Source organism: Trematomus bernacchii, unplaced genomic scaffold (genome assembly GCF_902827165.1).
Source record: "Trematomus bernacchii unplaced genomic scaffold, fTreBer1.1, whole genome shotgun sequence".
Classification (NCBI taxonomy): domain Eukaryota; kingdom Metazoa; phylum Chordata; class Actinopteri; order Perciformes; family Nototheniidae; genus Trematomus; species Trematomus bernacchii.
In genome coordinates, this window is record NW_022988097.1 from 2,523,314 (window position 1) to 2,543,021 (window position 19,708).

Here is a 19,708-nt window from a genome sequence, read left to right on the forward strand (position 1 = left end):
GTTCAGGTCTGATACAAGCAGTTCTTTCTACTTATGGAAATCGCCTTGGCGGAACTCTGAGGTCTGGTCTTCTAGTTTCCTTTTAACCTCTCTACAGTCCATTAAAAAAAAAAAATACAAGATGCCCATTAATCATTTAAAAAAAGTTAGCCCAAAGGACTTTCCTAAGTGCCCAGAAACCATTTCAGGAACGCAGAAGCCTTACCTGAATAATCAACCTGTCATGTGGAGGCAGAGCAGGTTGGAGCCAAATGCAGGACGTACCTTTAGTGGCAGGGCAAGTGAACAGAGTAGGGCAAGGCAAAACAAACAGAACAAAACTCTCCGACGAACAAACAAGGATCTTACCAATACCTACAAAACAAACAAGACTTAAATACATGCAGAGCTAATCACAAGGACAAGACATAGCTGGGGAAGGCAGGAAAACACAAGGGCAGCAGGTGAAAAGGATCAGGTAATAACACAGGCGGAATTACACAGACAGGAAGCACATACAGACATAACAGGGATGGTGACACAATCTTAACAAATCAGGTTTAACTTTGGTTCATCAGCTATTGTTCCTGGTAGCCAAAGGTCTCTGCTCTTGTGGTCATACCTTTTATAGGCCCAGGAACTATTTAGCAGCAATGAAAATGCCAAACCTCTGTGTCGTCGATTCTAAGCACGCACTGAATTTCTGTTGAAAGAAGGGTGGACATTTTTGTGAAATGTTAAACTTAGTTATGTAGTTGATTCCTAGTCCTATATATAACGAGCTGAACAAAAACAGAGTGAACAAGCGAAATGACTTATAGCCATCCAGAAACCAGCAAACTGTTGCTACTTTAAAGTCAGACACCTGAGTTCTCAGCCTACTTTTAATTCCCCTCTACATGTCTCCTTGGCATCAGTTCAATACATCCAACTCAGTGAGTCACTCCAGATGAATAATGATGATGAGTGCATTGTTGATTTGTATGTGGAAACTGCATATTAGTTGTAGTTTTTGGAATCGGTTTTCAGACACATTTTCCTTATCTACAAAGTCCTTCAGACATGATGGAAATGCAACCAGTAATGTGCAAAAAGGATTTTTTTAGTTTTTGTTCACACCGTTTAGAAGTTTTTATGCATCTAAGCCTGTCCATATTGTTTGTATCTATTACTAATTTGTTTCCCAAAAGGTTGTGGTAGTAAATGCTGCAAGTAATGTTTTTACGAGGGAAAGTATTGCTACATTTATAGAACCAATCTAGATGGCCGTTCACAGCACAGTGCAGTTAACGTTTTTTTTGCGAAAAATGATATCGTAGCTTTAGTAGACAGTATTCGATCAGTTTCAGCAAACTAGGTTGTTATAATAAAATAACTAATCAACGCTTATCTTTAGAATCTTTTTACCCTCCAAAACTTTATTTTAAAGCCAATGAAACACAAACTTGCAGATTCATGTGGTTTGACACCAAAAATGTAACTGCCTTTATTGCCTGATTTAACCTGTTAAGCCCTGAGCCTGTTTTTCAGCTTTCAGGCTCGAAAATGCCACTAACACAACAAAGACTATATCTTCACTTCTAAAAGGGGTAAATTAATAATCTTTTTCCTCAAAGCAAGGTTACATCTGTGAGTTGGATGTAGAAGTGTCAGAAATCAATATAGATGTTTTTATTTTAAAAATAAATTCATATGGAACATAGTAAAAACATGTAAATTCTATCTCCGCCTAAAAAAAACCCATTACAGATAGTGAAAACCACCCTTGGATGATGGGTTAGTAGACTAAAAGCTTTAGGAATCCAAAGTACAACATATAATAAGTACCCTGTATCAAGATTGATGCAAAACAAGAGAAATTTGACCTTTTTAGAGAGATTTAGAAGGGGGGGGGGGGTGGAGGTGTTCCAAATTCCAACATTTCAGAAGCAAGCTGCTCCCTGAAAGTCTTCTGTGTGTGTGGCTTTGTCCTGCTGGGGTCACTCGTCATCTTGTGCAGCTCCTTGTGGAGAATGAAGCTGTTCTCCACGGCAATGTCCACAAAATGGTAAAAAAAAGTATTGTACCATTTCATAGTTTTGTGGAGAACGCTGTAGTACCCGATCAAAGCGTCAGACACATCCACGCCACCCATGCTTCGGTTGTAGTCCAACACAGCGTCAGGAACGGGAACAGTCTTAGTCTGCCACACACCAGCCTGTTTCACTTTCCGCTGGACCGTCTGACCGCTGAAGGCCTCGTGCACTGTGGAGCACATGGTCACTTCACGGCTGTCCATCCACTTTATGAACAGGAGTTTGCCTTCCCTTATCCACCGCAGATCTCCCCTTTCAGCCTTCTTTGGTAGGCTTTTTGGATGCAGGCTGAGTGGCCAATACTGGTGCAGATCTCTTTCTAGAAGTTGAGGAATGTGATGGTGAGGCAGGTGTGGCAGGTGTGGCAGGTGTGGGCTGGGTGAAAGTAGGCAGTGGTGAAGCCATTTCATCCTCATCTCCATCACTATGAAAACAAATGTGGAAAAACAAAGAGATTAGATTAATTCCTGTAATTCCTGTTTCCTTGGCAGTAAACATGCCATTTTGAGTGTGTGAATGCAATACATTTAGCGACTATAGATGAACACTGGCCAACCCTGTCTCCTAAAAATTATGTTCCCACAGAACTAAACTCCATTCTCAATTACGTTTAGCAAGAAACGTATTTTCTCCCATGTTACGTTTGTTATGAACATCTTAAATACGTTTATTTTCTACATATCTTTGCCATTTATTGTCTTGCTTATAATAATGATAATAGTTATTTATAAATACCATTTTAGAGCACACATTTGAAATCGACGATCGGGCTCGACATATGGTTAAATTAAAATCAGTAGGCGAGGCTGTAATTTCGCCAGCTGTTACTCTCATGAGCAAGGCAGAAAATAATAGTTTTATTATATATTTATGTATTATTATTTATTAACTATATGAATAATCGTACACCAAATAAATAAGTAATAGATAAAAACAGAGAGATTACATACCTTTCCCGTGGTGGAATTTCATCATCAGAGTCACAACGCTCCGGGTTCCGTTCTGGCTGCAGGAGATCCTCGTCGTCTGACTCAGAATCAACAGGTAACATATCTGCATCGCTGTCAGCATTAGTCACCATTTCCATTGCCTGTAAAGTCGTAAGCATCTCTTTCCTGCAAGCCATTATTTGACAAAAGTCAAAGTATAGCAAAAGTCCTAAACGCCAATCTTGTAGTCTGCTCCGTTATCTGCTGTCCGCTCTGTGCGCTCTGGGTCCTGCTGCTGCAATTCCTGTTGTTTACGTACTAAACACTGCGTAGAGTGTGGTGCGTAGTGTGTGTGCCGCTGGCATTCACAATTTATACTTTACGCAGGACCATATCTATGGAACCCATTGGTCGATTTGAGTGATTTACACCTTTTTCTTAACCATTAGATCCAATAGAATCCGATGGGCAGTTCCAAAATCCACGTAAACATTACCATTGCGGACGTAATAGAGAAGCAAACGAAGCACATCTGAAAGTACAAGCCTTGACTGCAAAACTTTATACCCAGTTTATTGCCATAAATATGATGATGGATTATCAGTAAACAATTCTACGTGACACAGACACATTGGATTAACCTTGAGCGGCGTTTTTATTCCGTTGAACACAACTTTTGATCACAAATCAAAAAAGGTAAGATGTAATTATTGTAATATTTTTGAAACCGGATGTTGTTTACTTTCTCTTTTCTGGCTGAAAGCTCCGCAAATTCGGGGTCGTACAGTGATGACACTACATGTATGGAATATGTGGAGTCTCAGCTTTAATCGGATATCTTGTTTGTGCAGTTACGATAAGTAATAAGGGCATTTTGAGAGTGAGTGCTGTGCAAAACTCCGTTAGCATTAGTTAGCATTTTTTCGCGAAATGCTAATTCAAAGGCTTGGTATTACTCTTGTGTTTCTTTTAGCTAAAAATGGTTCATATCTTCAGTTAGCTGAGATTCTTACCGTTAATCTGGTGCTACACATTAATAGTTTCATAAATGTAAGAAGCCCTGAGACATTGTCTAAAAAAAAAAAAGTGGGAGGGGTCCAATGGGGGGACCGCCGGGCTTAAGAGGTTAATAAAGCTTTAGTTAATACGATCTGGTATCTGATTGTATTGCAAGAGTACATATTATTATACAACTAATTAAAAGTGATGTCAGAAAAAATCATTTGTATTGTGGGCCAACATATTTTTACAAAAATAATTTCCCGTAGAATGGTCTAAAAGCGGACTATGTTGACATATTCCTGCTGACTTTTTCTGGTTTTATGAAAACTGACTGTCCTCTTTTAGGAACAAAGGCAGAAGTGGATGGCCAAAGTTTATACATCAGCAAAAAGAACCTCAGAGGAGTTCTGGATAGATTATTGGACATATAAACTGGCTTATTTTTACACTGGAGACCATAATATTCACCCTATTTAATTTAACCTTAACCAAAATCTAAGTTACTCTTGTTAAACACAATGAACCAATTATTAACCATAGATGTAGTACCTAAGGAAACGCTCATTTCGGTCATTTTGGAAGGTTTTTCCAAACAAATAATGTGCTATCTCTCAGCTATTCCCCTGTGGTGTTACTAGTAAGATGAACCACCTGCCTCTCTTTGCATTAGCGGATGAATATACTCCCTGTGGACACTCACTCAAAAACACACATAATTGTCACTAGGGTGTTTTCTGATGCCAGAAAAATGTTTAACCTTTCTCTTCATCAGATTAACAGACTCTGAGCAGGAGATAAACACAGCGAGTGGAAAAAGGAAGAGACAATATGATAAAGAGAGAAAGAGACTGGAAGACAAACAGACAATAGCAATATGAGGGTAGAATAGAGAGGACAGGAGAGCAGAATGGGCGAGAAGTAGAGTGCGGACATTTGAAGTTTCTTTGGCAGTCCTCTATGACTTGGCAACCATTGAGTCGGATCTACTCTCTTGCCAATGTGGACCAACATGTGCCAGTATATGCCAACTTCAGCCAATGCCTGCTGCTCTGGCCTGTCTTTAAAACAAAAAAGTAGGCCTTGGTTTCCACACTTTGATGTTCACAAGGTTTTAGGTTGCTCTGAAATACAATCTGGCTTGGTAGTGATATGGAGAAATGGACCACGTCACAGGAGAAAGGAGGGCAGAGGAGGATTTGTGAAAACCAAGCAACCTGTGTTTCAGAATGGTCATGTTGGAAAGCCAGCTCTCTATAGCAATGGTCGTGCTTTGAACCCTAAAACATCCACAGCTCTTGTATAATGCTGTGTTTCCACCTCATGGTGTGGCACCACTAGACATCATTTTGAAACCAGCATATTTTCTCTAGTTTTTTTCTCCAATTCCAATTGCCCCCCTTCAGTGTAGGCGTGGTTCTCAACTAATCACTATGAGGAGGTCGCATTTAATATCAAGAATTCTTCCATCTGAAACTAAACAGATAAAAGCCTACAATTCATCTACTTTTCACCATCATTTAGGCAGCTTGGCTACCAAAAAATTGCTGGTTTGAACAGAAAGTCCTGGCAGTGACGATCCAATCGGTTGTCTGCAGGTAATTACCTCCACATTAAACTTTCAACTCAACTTGTTTGATATTTTGACCGAGTCCTCAACCAGCTCTGACTAGGTGATTCTAAGGCCCTTCAAGGCGAGCGTTGAGATATGATACCTCCACCTGGTCCTGGCTCTGCACCTCAGTCTCCTTCCAGCTAGACATGGCTGGAAAACCTTTATGGGGAGGCAACCAAGGTAACATTGTTTTCCCCACATACCCATTGGCATTATGCTGCGAAACCCAAGCTAAACCCCCTACGATATGTTTAAGATGTTCACTCATACCTGCAGCCACTGAAATAAAGAAGTTATCCATTTGAGCTCACAATTAATTATTATATATAATTAAGCTTTTCTCACAGTTTTGCTCAAGCATATCTATAACACTGATTACTCGTTACAGTATAATAAGCATGGTGCATGTGGAATCAGTCACCACTGCATCTTAACAATGTTGGATAGCAAACATGGCAAAGTGGACAACACCCCACCCCCCATGGCCCAGAGCCTCAGGGGGTCTAAAAGCTGCAGATTAATTTAGTGGCAATTAGTTGCTGCTAATCTAATTAACGCCAGTTTGTTTGTTAATACTGTGTGCACCACTAGAACACATGAACTCAAATTATTGGGCGACACCGGCATTACTGCTGTATCTTGAGGCCAAAAAGAAACGCTGCAATTTCTTTAATACAGTTAATATTCTGCTAAGATACTGCATATGAATAATTTGAATTTAATCAATTTAATATGCACAACACACAGGGAGTGGATGGACAAAGGTCAGGGTAGGCCCACATAGATTTTTGCCATTCGGCCCAAATTGAAAAAAACACTTTTTCATTGAACATTCAGTAAATGTTCAGTATATCTAATTACAGTGATATATATATATATATAAAAAACATGAATACAAATAAAAACACCATCTTAAAACATAAAAGTCATAGAAATTGACAACATGTAAAAAAAACAACCTGCTACCTGTAGAATTAAAGAGTAAAAAAATACTAAGTGCACCATTGCTTGTATATTAGTTACATATTGAACTATCGCTATGCAAGTTTGAACAGCACCTATAGTATTTTGACTGATTGTGGAGTTTAATATTGAGAGAGGAAGGGATGGCCGGAGTCCACAATTGAATACCCATAAGTAATACATACTGTGATCGTATTTAATGTGGGTGGCCAAAATGTCATTTTATGATAATACATTAAACAGGAAGAAAAAATAAACAAGTTGTAAGCCTGCCTTTAAATCCATCAAAGCTCCATCTTTTTTGCACTATGTATTACTTCTTTGACAATAACACAACAAACAAGCAAAATCAGCGCAGTTCAATACAACAACTGAGTGCCAGAAAGAAAAATGATCTAGCCTTTTAAGTAAGTCAATTCCTGTATACTATGACAGTGGTATATCAATGCAGAGCGTATTTCGTTCACATAATCGAGGTTGGTATAGTTTGCGTTCCCAATAGTAAATGAGCAGGGTATCTCTAGAATCATACTTATTTCAATATATATTTTAGTTATATAATCATTTCTTTAAAGTTTTCGATCCCATGGTCAACTGTAGGAGATCCGGCATGGAACATAAAGTTTTAGTTTTTCAAGCTAAGTGATATGTTAGAAGTAGTGTTGGACCAAAGTGAACCTAACCGAGACTGATTCATTAAAAATGTCTTTGAATTCAATCATCACTTAATTTGAATGTTTTGTCTGTGGTTTAAAGTCTCCACAGGGACATGGGGCGGTGTGGTTGTTGCTTATCAGTAGTGACACATATCGATCTATGCTTCACAGGTTGGGGTTGCTGATCTGACACAAAGTAATATCAGCACTAATGCATATATCTGACCTTTTATACAGCGCACTGACACATAGCCTAAAGTTGTTGAACAATTTCAAATGTCAGTGAGTTCACACTCTGGCAATGTGTTTGTGTGTACTCTCTTAACTAATTATTTTACGTGCCAGTGCATTTTGATGCAGTTTTGTACGTTTTTAAAATCACAAGGTCTTAAAGGAATACTTCCTCTACCAAGTGATCATTTGTATATCAACCGTTCACTTCTTGTAACCTTGAATTCTTAAAAAAAAATGTTTTCATGTGAATGAATCATAAGTGAAAAAAAGTCTTTAATAACTGAGGTAAATAAAATAATATTTCTATGAACTCTCACACAAATTGCCTTTTTCCCTTTATAGGCTCACTACTTCATAAACACATGCTAAATCTTCAGCCTTTTAGGCGCAAGAATGAGACTGACCTTTTGGAAGTGTTTGAATTAGTAAGGTTTTAGCAAAATTGCATTTTTCAATCAATCAATCAATGTTTATTTATATAGCCCAATATCACAAATGTTACATTTGTCTCAGTGGACTTCACAGTTTGTACAGAATATCAGTATGACAATACAACACCCTCTGTCCTTACACCCTTACATCGTACAAGGAAAAACTTCCAGAGAGAAACCCCACAGTTTAATGGGGAACGTGGGAGAAACCTCAGGGAGAGCAACAGAGGAGGGATCCCTCTCCCAGGACGGACAGATGTGCAATAGATGCCGTGTGTAAATCGAAGAGATAATACATTTTACAGCGTAGGTAGACCGAATGTTTGGAAATGCATGTGTCTATAATAATAATAAGATGAATCCACGAGGATGTCAACAATCCTGTGGGAGCCATCAGGGAAGTAGTATTATGAGAGTCAGGCAGGACCACAGTGATAGGTTCAACCATGACTCGAAGTCCAGGACTCAAATCCAGAACTAAGGATAGAGGATCCAGGACACAGGACGGCAGCAACAGGATCAGCCACGACTCAGGATCCCGGCGTAGATAGACACCAAAAAGAAATTTGGGGGAAGCTGGGTTATTCGGAACATGAGAGTACGCAGGTACAGACAGACAGAAGGAAGAAGTAAGGTGTCCCCCGACAGTCTAAGCCTATAGCAGCTAAACTAACGTGTCTACGTACATGGACTGCCTTAGGATAGGTTGAGGGAAAGGGGTAGCAAGTAAGAAGTAAGGAACAGAGGTGGAGAGGCACAACGTGTCTACGTACATGGACTCCCTTAGGATAGGTTGAGGGAAAGGGGTAGAAGGTAAGAAATACCTGCTACCAGCGAAATAATTTTCTTTTTTGAAATTATTTTCATTTTTGAAATGATTTAGACTGAATAAATATTACTCTTGCTGCTCATGTTGTGTGAACGTTTTTAAACTGATGTTTTGATGTAGTTTTCTTTTGTTGAACGATGCCCCTATTTTCTTTACTTAAAGGTGGGGTAGGTAAGTTTGAGAAACCGGCTCGAGATACACTTTTTGTTATATTCCATGGAATGCTCTTAACATCCCGATAGCAATGAATATCGTAAGTGCTTTGACAAAAAATCCATAAAAAAATGTCATCTGTGGAAGCCGTAGTACTGTAAAAAGCACGACCAATCATTTTAGCCGGCCCGGCTAAAATAACTGGATGGCCTACCTGCCTGTCAGCCTTCCATCTGTGCACAAACTTATCTCGTGTCCTCATTGGTCATGTGCGCGTTCGTGTGTGTTGGAGGAGGGGCTCTATAAGGAAGTGGCAGATTTTCTCCGGTTGTGTATTTTCAAATTCTAGCGATCTCGAGCCGGTTTCTCAAACTTACCTACCCCACCTTTAAGGGTTAACTTAATAAAGACTTTTCCAGAAAAAACAAAGCTGTTTTTTACAAATTTGAAGTGGCAGCAAGTGAGTTATTGATGTACAAATGATTATTTTGGTGTGAGAAGTCCTTTGAAAAGGGCTTTTGTTATCATTATAAAATGACTCACAGTTGCACTTGCTGTTTTCATGGATGAATATGCCAAGGAGCTGTGCCTGAAAAATAATAAGTATATTTCTCTGATCCCTTTTTTTAAAAGTTGTTTATCCTTAAGGGTTGCCGAGGGCTGGAGCCAACCCCTGTCATTTGGGGAAAAGCAGGTTACACCCTTGACATAAAAAGAGGGATAACCATTGACACTAACATCTAGCCCTAAGGGCAATTTATTCATCGGCAATAGATCTAACCTGCATCTGTTGGAAATAAAAAAGTTCTTGCTGAGAGGAAACCACTTTATTGTGCTACCTCTCATAGACAGTATTTGATATCACCATATACATCGCTGCTATAGAAATAGCCATGCTGACGTAGTTTCTGATGGTCAAAACAGGCAGTGTCAACAACCATGCTATTTGAATACGGTCGGTACGCAACAAATACAAACTTATCAGGGTAACCATAGTAGGTGGAGAAATGTCTCATTCATGGACACATGGTGGTGTACCTTTTCACAGAGGTGTGCAACAAATTAATATACATTTTGAAAAAACTTGAATGGATATTTGGCATTCATTTTGGCCTTTTAAAAACATTTGTATTGTTCCGGGGCGTTTCCTCTTGGTCTGCCGGATGTAAAATGACAGGGTAAACACTGCGTTAATCAGTTATTGAGTCAAGTTGGTCGCAGACAGATTTAGCTAGCTCACGTCAGCAGGAAACCGATGGACTGTCCACTCCAAGTAGGGAATGAGTCCTTACCCCAAGTGAAGGAGTTCAAGTATCTTGGGGTCTTGTTCTCGAGTGAGGGAACAATGGAGCGTGAGATGGGCCGGAGAATCGGAGCAGCGGGAGCGGTACTGCAGTCGCTTTACCGCACCGTTGTAACGAAAAGGGAGCTGAGCCAGAAGGCAAAGCTCTCTGTCTACCGGGCCATTTTCGTTCCTACCCTCACCTATGGTCATGAAGGATGGGTCATGACCGAAAGAACGAGATCGCGGATACAAGCGGCCGAGATGGGTTTTCTCCGCAGGGTGGCGGGCGTCCCCCTTAGGGATAAGGTGAGAAGTTCAGTCATCCGGGAGGGACTCGGAGTTGAACCGCTCCTCCTTCGCGTCGAAAGGAGCCAGTTGAGGTGGTTTGGGGACCTAGTAAGGATGCCACCTTGGCGCCTCCCTAGGGAGGTGTTCCAGGCACGTCCAGCTGGGAGGAGACTGAGGGGTAGACCTAGGACCAGGTGGAGGGAATATCTCTTCGCTGGCCTGGGAGCGCCTTGGGATCCCCCAGTCAGAGCTGGTTGATATGGCCAGGGAAAGGAAAGTTTGGGGCTCTCTGCTGGAACTGCTACCCCCGCGACCCGACCACGGATAAGCGGGAGAAGATGGATGGATGGACGTCGTAGAAAGTTGTGCAGTAATGTGGGTAATGGCTCGCTGTCATCACGCCTAACGTTACTGAAATGAAGAGACAAACTATATGGGTTGACCAGCCTCAGGTAGATCAGTTACATTTTGATAGATCTGAGAGTAGGCTTTGACTGTATTTAGTGTGATTAGTTGCTTTTTCCCACCAATGCTATGCGCCCACATTCTTTAAACATTTACTCCTTTTTGGCAGAAAAAACTTCAAATAAATTAGGATGAAAAAGTTTGCACAAAGAGAGTAGACCTTATGTATAACCTGTATGTGAATACATGCATCCTTATGTAGAAGCATTTGTGTTCAGATACGTGCATTGACATAAGTGTGTGTGAGTGTGTGTGTGTGTGTGTGTGTGTGTGTGTTTGTGTGTTTCTCAGCATGCGCAGGTGTCGGCGCTCTCTCTTGCTGCCTGTTAGTTAGATTGATAGTCAAATTAATCCACAGCTCCGTCCAGGTATAAACACGCTGCCTGCTGGCCAGGATACATCCCCCTCTATTAACGCCGTAATTCAACGCACCCTCCAGCTGCCTGCCCTGATTATAGGAGGGTAATTGCAGAGAGGGTGCGCTTGATTTATTGATGGGGAGGATACGATGGAGTAAGGGTTGATTTGGAGATTAATTTAAGGCTCATTTTGAATTTATGTAATTGGAATTTGTGTTTTTTGGTGACAAAAAACTCATCCAATATGCACAAATATGAAATACTAGCAGTCAGCCAAAGTACAGAGAGCCTGGAGCTGTGATGTAGCAGTGACGCTGCCCTGCTGGAGGGCACTTGGGAAGTGATTGTGGACAGATGTACAGCCATCCGATCAAATTATCATCAGAGTGCATTGAAGAAAGAAATCATTATAGCCTCTATGTATAAACTGTCTGTGCACAAGTGTGATAGCCTCCAACAGTGCTTTCAACTCTAACATGAACTCAGGAGATGAATACTCCGAGAACGTAAGGAAGACTAATCCAATTAGCAGACTGTCATCATTTGTTGCAACGGATTTGTTTTATATTTTTGAAGCTGTACATTGTGATTTCCATTTAAAAGCATGTCATGCAATTTTAAGTAGTTTTTTCCCCTTCTTCTATTTGACATTGTTGCCAGTTGCAATGTAAGTTCATGTTTGTTCACACCTGGCATCTGTTTCAGCATGGTAGCACATTCCTCATTTGTGTTATTCGATGGGGATACACACCAACACACACACACACATGCACATGGCAGTAACAGTGAGATCCTATGTTTTATTCATAGGTGTCTTCAAATGCAAATACAGGCGACCAACTGTACCCTTTCCTAGCCATGTTACAAAATAACAAGCCACACACTACCGACCCCACAAACAAACAAGCACACAAAAGCTGAGTGTGTGTGTGTATCAGATTTGAGCTCAATTTATAACTTGCTGATAACAGAAGGGTCATCAATGTCAGCCACTCACATTAGACACAAAATGGTATCCACAAATCTTTCCTTTCACCCTTTAAATCTCCTTTTTCACCTCATTCATCTTCAGGAGGACAAGACTCAGCTTCACCAGACACATTTTACTGGCATTTATTGTCAAGTCGGGCACATATTTGTGAGGCAATTTCCCCCCCAATTTTTTTTTATTACCTACTGTTAGTCCTGTACAGAACAGCAGAGGTCACTTTTTGTTTTTTGCCGACTTCAAATTGTATCAGCTGTTATCGGGTGTTTCACGATAAGTGGCTAAGTGCAATTAGCTGTTTGCATTTTCCCATTTTTTTATCACAACTAATAACAGCCATTTATTGGGCTGATATTATTCAAAATGAGTGCACCATTTGGCACAACAATTATTTTCAATATAATAATGACCAAACTCCTTATGTATATAATAAAAAACTTTAATATTTCAGCAATTCTAAAACCTTTATTTGTTTGTATTCAATAATCCTATTATCACACTGTATCTCTCAATTACACAGTAAGACTTCAATTCCTAACAGAAGCCGCAAGCCTAGGTTATGGGGGTGTAACGGTATCCGTATTCGTCCCGAACCGTCACGGTTCGGACGTCACGGTTCGGCACATGCAGTCACACGACGAATTCGCCTTTTTTTCTGAGTGGGAAAAAAGTCTGTCACTGACTCAGGGCAGTATCCATTACACTATATATAATCCAGTGGGCGGTATTGCGCCTAAAAGCTGTTTGCCAGCCGCCCTTAAACAACAAATGAAGAACAACAAGAAAACACAACAAAACGAACAAAATACAAGAAGAAAAAAAGTTAGTATGGCGATTTCAGATAACATACAGGAGCTAGAAGACCCACCTGCTTCTTTTAAATCAGCTGTGTGGGAACATTTGGGGTTCCCTGTGGACTACAATAACGATGGAGTGCGAGTGGTGGATCGGAGGAGGACGGTGTGTTGGCGTTGTTCGACAGTGGTGCGGTATGCTAATGGTAACACACGCCAAACATGCTAAATCATATCAGAAGGCATCACCCAGATTTACCAATCACCGGAGCCCGGCAAAAGACAACAGCAGTTCAACAGCTTATCCCCGCTGTTTTTAAGAAGACAATAGACATGAAAGCCGAGAGACCAAAATAAATAACGGAAGCTTTTGGCATATGTTTTTCAACGGCAATGCGCCCTGGAAACACTTTCTTATTATTTATTTTGTAATATTTTCAAGACATTCTTTTTAGTTTTACAGCTTATTGAACCTTTTTGTTTGACATCAGCCATTATAGATAATACGGCCATCTGAGTGTGTGTGCTACTGTTTGTGGTTTGTTTTTAACTGTGTAATACAGTTAATTATTAAAAATGTTAGAGTTCCTTATTTGTATACTGAAACTTGCACTACTGTTCAAAAGTAAATAACAACAAACCTGGAATTATGCATTTGGGACTTTTTTTTGCTTTTTCTTGTTGTACTGAACCGTGAATTATGTGAACCGTTACACCCCTACTAGGTTAAGTTAATAGAGGTATTGAAAAAAGATTAGACTGCCAATAACAAGGACATAAATGATCCCGGTAAACACCAGTGCTGGTAACTCTGCTTTGTAGGCCTGTAAAGTGTGCAAGTCTCATTACAATGAAACAACCCGAGGCTATACAATGCAAACAGATCTTTAAACAAATCAATATGAAACATAAATACCATCTCTGCACTACATAGATGAACTCTTATTTAGCATTTCTAGCATCTCTTTCCTGTTTATGGCATGCATGTTCCTGTCTGCTTAATAAAGTCCTGTGCCACATAAATGCCCTCTTCCTTCCTCCTGACAGATATTCACATTAGCAGCTGTCTTAAGGGCTGAGATGTTCCATTAACAGCTTTTATCTTCAGGGACATTCAGTATCTTTTAAGTTTGTAAATAAGAACATTTTAACAATTTTCTTTGAATTTCCGACCAGTAGAGTAGCAGGAAAAAAAATTGTGAACCTGTGAAGGTTACACAAAAACACTTTCTTGTGTTAATAATAATACAGGTCAAACATTCAATGAGAGCATCTTCCTTTATGCTAAGTAAAACGCTACAGCCAGTAGCTGGTTAGCTTATCCTAGCATTTAAACTACAGACATGTTAAAACAAAAAAAAAAGTGTTATCTGCCTTACCAAAGACTTCTCACAATATGTAAACTTAAGGAAATCGGAACCAGCTGGTAACGCCTCCCAAAATCCAAACTTGTTCTCTTAAAAAAAGGCCTAAAGTTAATTAATAATGAAAAGAATTCTATCGGCGTAGTGTGAACATCGAGATAACTCCAGTATTTTAAGTGTGAAGACCTTTTTATCATTAGAGCATGGCAAAAAATGAGCAGCTTTGGAATAAAATAGGTTTTCCTTCAGGGCCAGTTTACTAACTGAAGCCTTTAAATGTATTCCACATATGTAAACACACCCACTCATAGATGCACAATTTGCATCTGTTAGAGGTGCACGGCATGCGCTAAATGCTACTGACACAGCGTTTGCATCACCGTCTAATGGAATCGTCATGTTTATGGTGAGATATGCATAATACATTCATCTTTACATAGATGCTGCTTTTTCAGTTTAGTGTTAGGCTTCTGGCTTCTGGGTTGGACAGGCAGTGGAGGAGAGACCCTGACAAAGGCTGGTACAACGGTGAAAAAGAGACGGGACACATCAGAGAAAAAACAAGAGGAAGCTATATTAGTTCTCCCTTTTTTAGTTCATTACAATGCAATGTGCGTTACTGGCATGCATGTAAAGAACAATATCATCAAAGCAACCAGATGAAAGAATGTGTTAACATAAAATCCCTTTCGGCTCTTGGATGCGTCAGTCTGTTTGTTTCTGTTCCTTTTTGATCGAGGATTTGGACTGTTTGAATAAAGATATTTCATCAGTGTATTTCATGCATGTGGAGGTTTACCACTTAATTCATAATCCACATGCATATTTCCCACTACTTGTATAACTAACAAGTAGAGGTAAGACAAAGTCATTGTTTAGCGACTGTGGCTATGAGGTAGAATCCAATCCGTAGGTCAGTGGTTTGATTCCCAGCCCCTGCAGTCAAGATGAAATTGTATCCTTGGGAAAAATTCTTAGAGACTTTTTGGTGAATGTTAGTCTACCTGAGCAGGAGGCCCCTTGTATGGCAGCCCTTGACTTTGTATGTATGTGTGTGAGTGGGTCACCTGTATATTTAAAAGTGCCTTAGGGGTCTTATAGGACTGGAAAAGTACTATATAAATGCAGTTAACTTACCATTTACCAATTTTTGCAATTCTTTATTAGACTTAAGACTTGTGACTTGTCCACTAAAATACAAGATTTTAAATTATTGGCTGTCGGCCGGATGCCAATGTGGCAATAGGGAGTATTTTGAGAGTTACCCGGGCTAATACTTTTTCTTCAGTGCAGCAGTGGTTGCTTTCACTCCAACTAGAAACGCTGGGTTACGTATTGTAACCCTTGTTATATTAACACAGACGGAGCCCTCTACTGGACTCTATGGGTACTACCCTCTATGCAAACATTCACCTACTGAGATTTATATAGACGTAGCCGGCTCCGGGGCGGGCCTGCCTGAATGCGCGCGCATCTCACCATATAAAAGGAGGCCTCGCCTCCTGACTATCATCCTACACCTCTCTTCAGCGAGCGATATAGGACAGACAGTGCCCTGAGTAGAGGGCTCCGCCTGTGTTAATATAACAAAGGTTACAATACGTAACCCAGTGTTATATCTCTCACAGGCTCCGCCCTCTACTGGACTCTATGGGTACAGTGGGTGGAGCCCTGATGTATACGCGCACTGTCGTCCAACAACATCATTCCACCCTACTGCCCCTGACCGGCTTTTCTGGTCAGCAGCTGCTGCCCCACATTCTCCTTTAACCCGGTTGTGACCGTGGAGAAGTCTGGGCTGCGGCTGACAGAGCACACTCTGCTGCGCTTACCTCGCATAAAGTGTGCTCACAAAACAATGCTGGGCCCCCCCCCCCCCCCTCCGCCCATAGGCAGATGGGGAGAACCCTCAGCCCTGTATGGGCTCACTGTGCACCTACCCCCCTGAGTCCCTAAGGATCACAGGGAGAGCGCCAGTGCCCTGCCTCTCGGCAGGAGGAGAGTAGCCCTTCAGCCCTGTAAGGGCCCAGCGCGCACCTCGCCCATGCCAACTGACCCACAGCCCCCCCCCCTTCCTCACCAGTCCTGTGTTGCCCCAGCAAGCACAGACGAGGAGAAAGAGCCAGACATGTCCAAGAGATAAAACCTTATGAAGGGGCCTGGCGTCGACCAAGACGCCGCTGTGCATAAATCCTCCACACTCCGTTGAATAAGGCTGTTGACACAGCTACAGCCCGAGTGGAGTGCGCACGAATCCCCGTAGGGCAGGCCCTCCCCGCCTGTCCGTAGGCATGTGCAATGCACTCGCAGAGCCAGCCTGCCAGGCGTTTCATGGACAGAGCTTTCCCGATCACACCGCCCCCGAAGAACACGAACAGCTGTTCGGTGCGTCTAAGGGCAGCCGTGCGCTCCACATAACATGCAAGCGCACGCACCGGGCAGAGGAGGTGCAGTTTAGCTTCCCTGGCCCCACCATGGGGGGGAAGACTAAAACCCCCTAACTGAATAGCCCTCGACCTGAACGCACTCCTTAGGCTCTTGGGCACAAAGGAGGGGTTCGGTCTGAGTGTTGCGCCGCTCCGGTCACCCCGAATCAGTAAACAGCTCGGGTGCACCGACAGAGCGGTTAACTCGGACACTCTTTAGGCTGACGTTAAGGCAAGAAGCAAAGCTGTCTTCCACGACAGTGCTTTTAGGGAGGAGAGCTCCAGATGGCTCAAATGGTTCTAAGACCAGAGCCTCGAGCACTAGGGGCAGGTCCCACTGCGGGGTGGAGGCATGCACTACTGGGCGCAGCCTCCTGACCCCCTGCAAAAACCGCGACATCAGTGGTTGACTAAAGGCTGACCTGCCGCCAAATCCCTCATGGCAGGACGAGATGGCTGCTGCATACACTTTCACTGTTGAATGCGCAAGCCCTCTGTCCACCAGTAACTGTAAGAAGGATAAAATAGAGCCTAACTCACAAGATAGGGGCTCTATTCTCCGCTCCTCACACCATCGGCCACTTTGGCCTGTAACAGGCTGTGGTGGATCGAAGAGATAATACATTTTACAGCGTAGGTAGACCAAATGTTTGGAAATGCATGTGACTATAATAAGAAGATGAATCCACGAAGATGTCAACAATCCTGTGGGAGCCATCAGGGAAGCAGCATGACGAGACCCAGGCAGGACCGCAGAGACAGGCCCATCACACTCATTATTACCTGTACATGATGAACAACTGAGTCAGAGTTGTTTTATTTTAATTGGATTGTATTATATGTCCTCAGTTTGAATGGATGGGTTTATTTCAGAATTATTTTTTTCAATAATGTATTAATATTGGCTTACTTTATTTGCATTAGGAGCATTTGATGTTGGTTTTCACTGATGAATCCATGCCATTAAAAATAAGTTTTTTCTTACGTCTTTCTAAATTTGAATATATTGTAGTAAATGTAACCATTCATTGCTTTGACAAATGTAATATTGGTTATGGTTTCGGGGACAAATAAGTCAAATGTGAGGGGTTCATAAAATGCTGGATGATTTGTGTGTGTGTGAGAGAGAGACACAGAGAGAGAGAGAGAGCCACAGCCATACAAGGAAAGGTAACCAAATCACTGGAGGAGAAAACAACATGCTGCAGATGGATTGATGAGGAGGAGAGACACAGAGAGATGGATGGATGAATAAAAAGCTTTCCAGGCCTCAAGTTCAATGCTCAGTGGTCCTGGTTAGGTCAATGACTGAAAAACTCCTCCTGCATGACACACACAAACAAACACAGATACACATACACACACACACACACACACACACACACACACACACACACACACACACACACACACACACACACACACACGCACACGCACACACACAGAACTGATCGAATAAGTGGCAGATTCACTTAGATGAGAGGTTATAGGTAGGGCAGGTCCTGTGCATGTGTGGGAGAAAAAGAAAGAGAGATCAATGAGGTCCTTTGTGTCTGGAGGTGAACTTGGGAGAATACACACAGCAAGGGCTACACGCACACTCTCGCAATTTCACACACCGACACACAAAAAACAGTTACCATCACCTTGAGCAGATGTTGGGACTTCAAATACAAAACGATTTTTAAACACATTGCGTCAAACACATCACAAGAAACAAGTAACTTCATAGCAAGGATGGATGTACTGTGTTATCTATATCGTCCAGCAATGCTCCATTACAAACACGACACATTTTCCACAGAGCCTACCTGTCTTTTAAGTTTGTGCTTTAGTTCTGTTCTTGCACACCTGATCCAATTAAGAGCCATGATTCCATTAGGTGTGCTAACCTGGTGGAAAAATGTGGCTTTATGACACTATGTCACAAAAAAAACATTTTATTATTTATTATTATTATGTGGAGTCGAGACTCTGGGTACCTGATAATTGTAATTCCAATATTGACTTGCCTGTTAACCACTCTTCAGTAATCTTCTGAGGAAAATGAGTGGCTCTTAGGCTCCTGAATGCTAGCCGCTATGTTTGCCTGCTAGCATGTGTGACTTTTGTTTGATCCTGGGCAAGTATGATGTCAATGTTCTTTTTTTATCAGAGTCTGTTGAAAAAAAACAATGCTTGCTACGACTGACACAAAAGAGCAGTACAAATTGTGACCTGCAATTCCAAAACCAATAGCATAACTGAAAATGCTAAAACAATGTAGGGCTAACAGTAACTGTAGAGTAGGGACATCATTATGTGTGGTTATCCTTTTCAAATGAGACAATCAATTACTCCAGTAAAAGAACACATTCAAAATGTAGACAATGTTGTGTTTTTAATCTCTTCAGGAACTCAACATACTGCATGAAAGTGTCCATGTCGATGACTGTGGACGAGAGCGACGAGGGGAAATGCTTCAGCAGCAAAATCCGACACGTGGAGAAAGCCGAAATAACCCACAACAAAATGATCATCTGTCCTGATATAGGGGACTATTTGGCTCCATACAAGCAGCCACAGATGACCTGGTATAAGGTAAGACACAGAAAAAGACTCATCTTTTATTCTTCTGTAGTCCGTTCCACTTCATCAGCATGTGTCTCTTCTCAGGAGTGTGAACGGGTTGAATGGAGAAGCTCCATCATTGTTAACACTACACACGTCTGGATTCCTGAGGTGGAGGAGAGTGACGGGGGAAATTACACCTGTGAGTTACAGTATGGCTCCAGACATGTGCGACGAACGACTCAACTCAAAGTCACAGGTAGGACACGGTGCATGGATGTATGGATGTATGGATGAATGCTCCCGTAACTTGAGCAATATCATGT

The 19,708-nt window shown here is 41.5% G+C and overlaps 1 protein-coding gene across 1 annotated transcript in view; it reads left to right on the forward strand.

Annotated features, from left to right (window-relative positions):
• il1rapl2 (interleukin 1 receptor accessory protein-like 2) overlaps positions 1 to 19,708 on the forward strand; it is a 424,793-nt gene that overhangs the window by 221,990 nt on the left and 183,095 nt on the right. The window contains exons 4-5 of the mRNA XM_034121393.1: positions 19,226 to 19,412; positions 19,488 to 19,641. Of these exons, the coding sequence (XP_033977284.1) occupies positions 19,226 to 19,412; positions 19,488 to 19,641 (341 nt within the window). The remainder of the gene's footprint in view (positions 1 to 19,225; positions 19,413 to 19,487; positions 19,642 to 19,708) is intronic.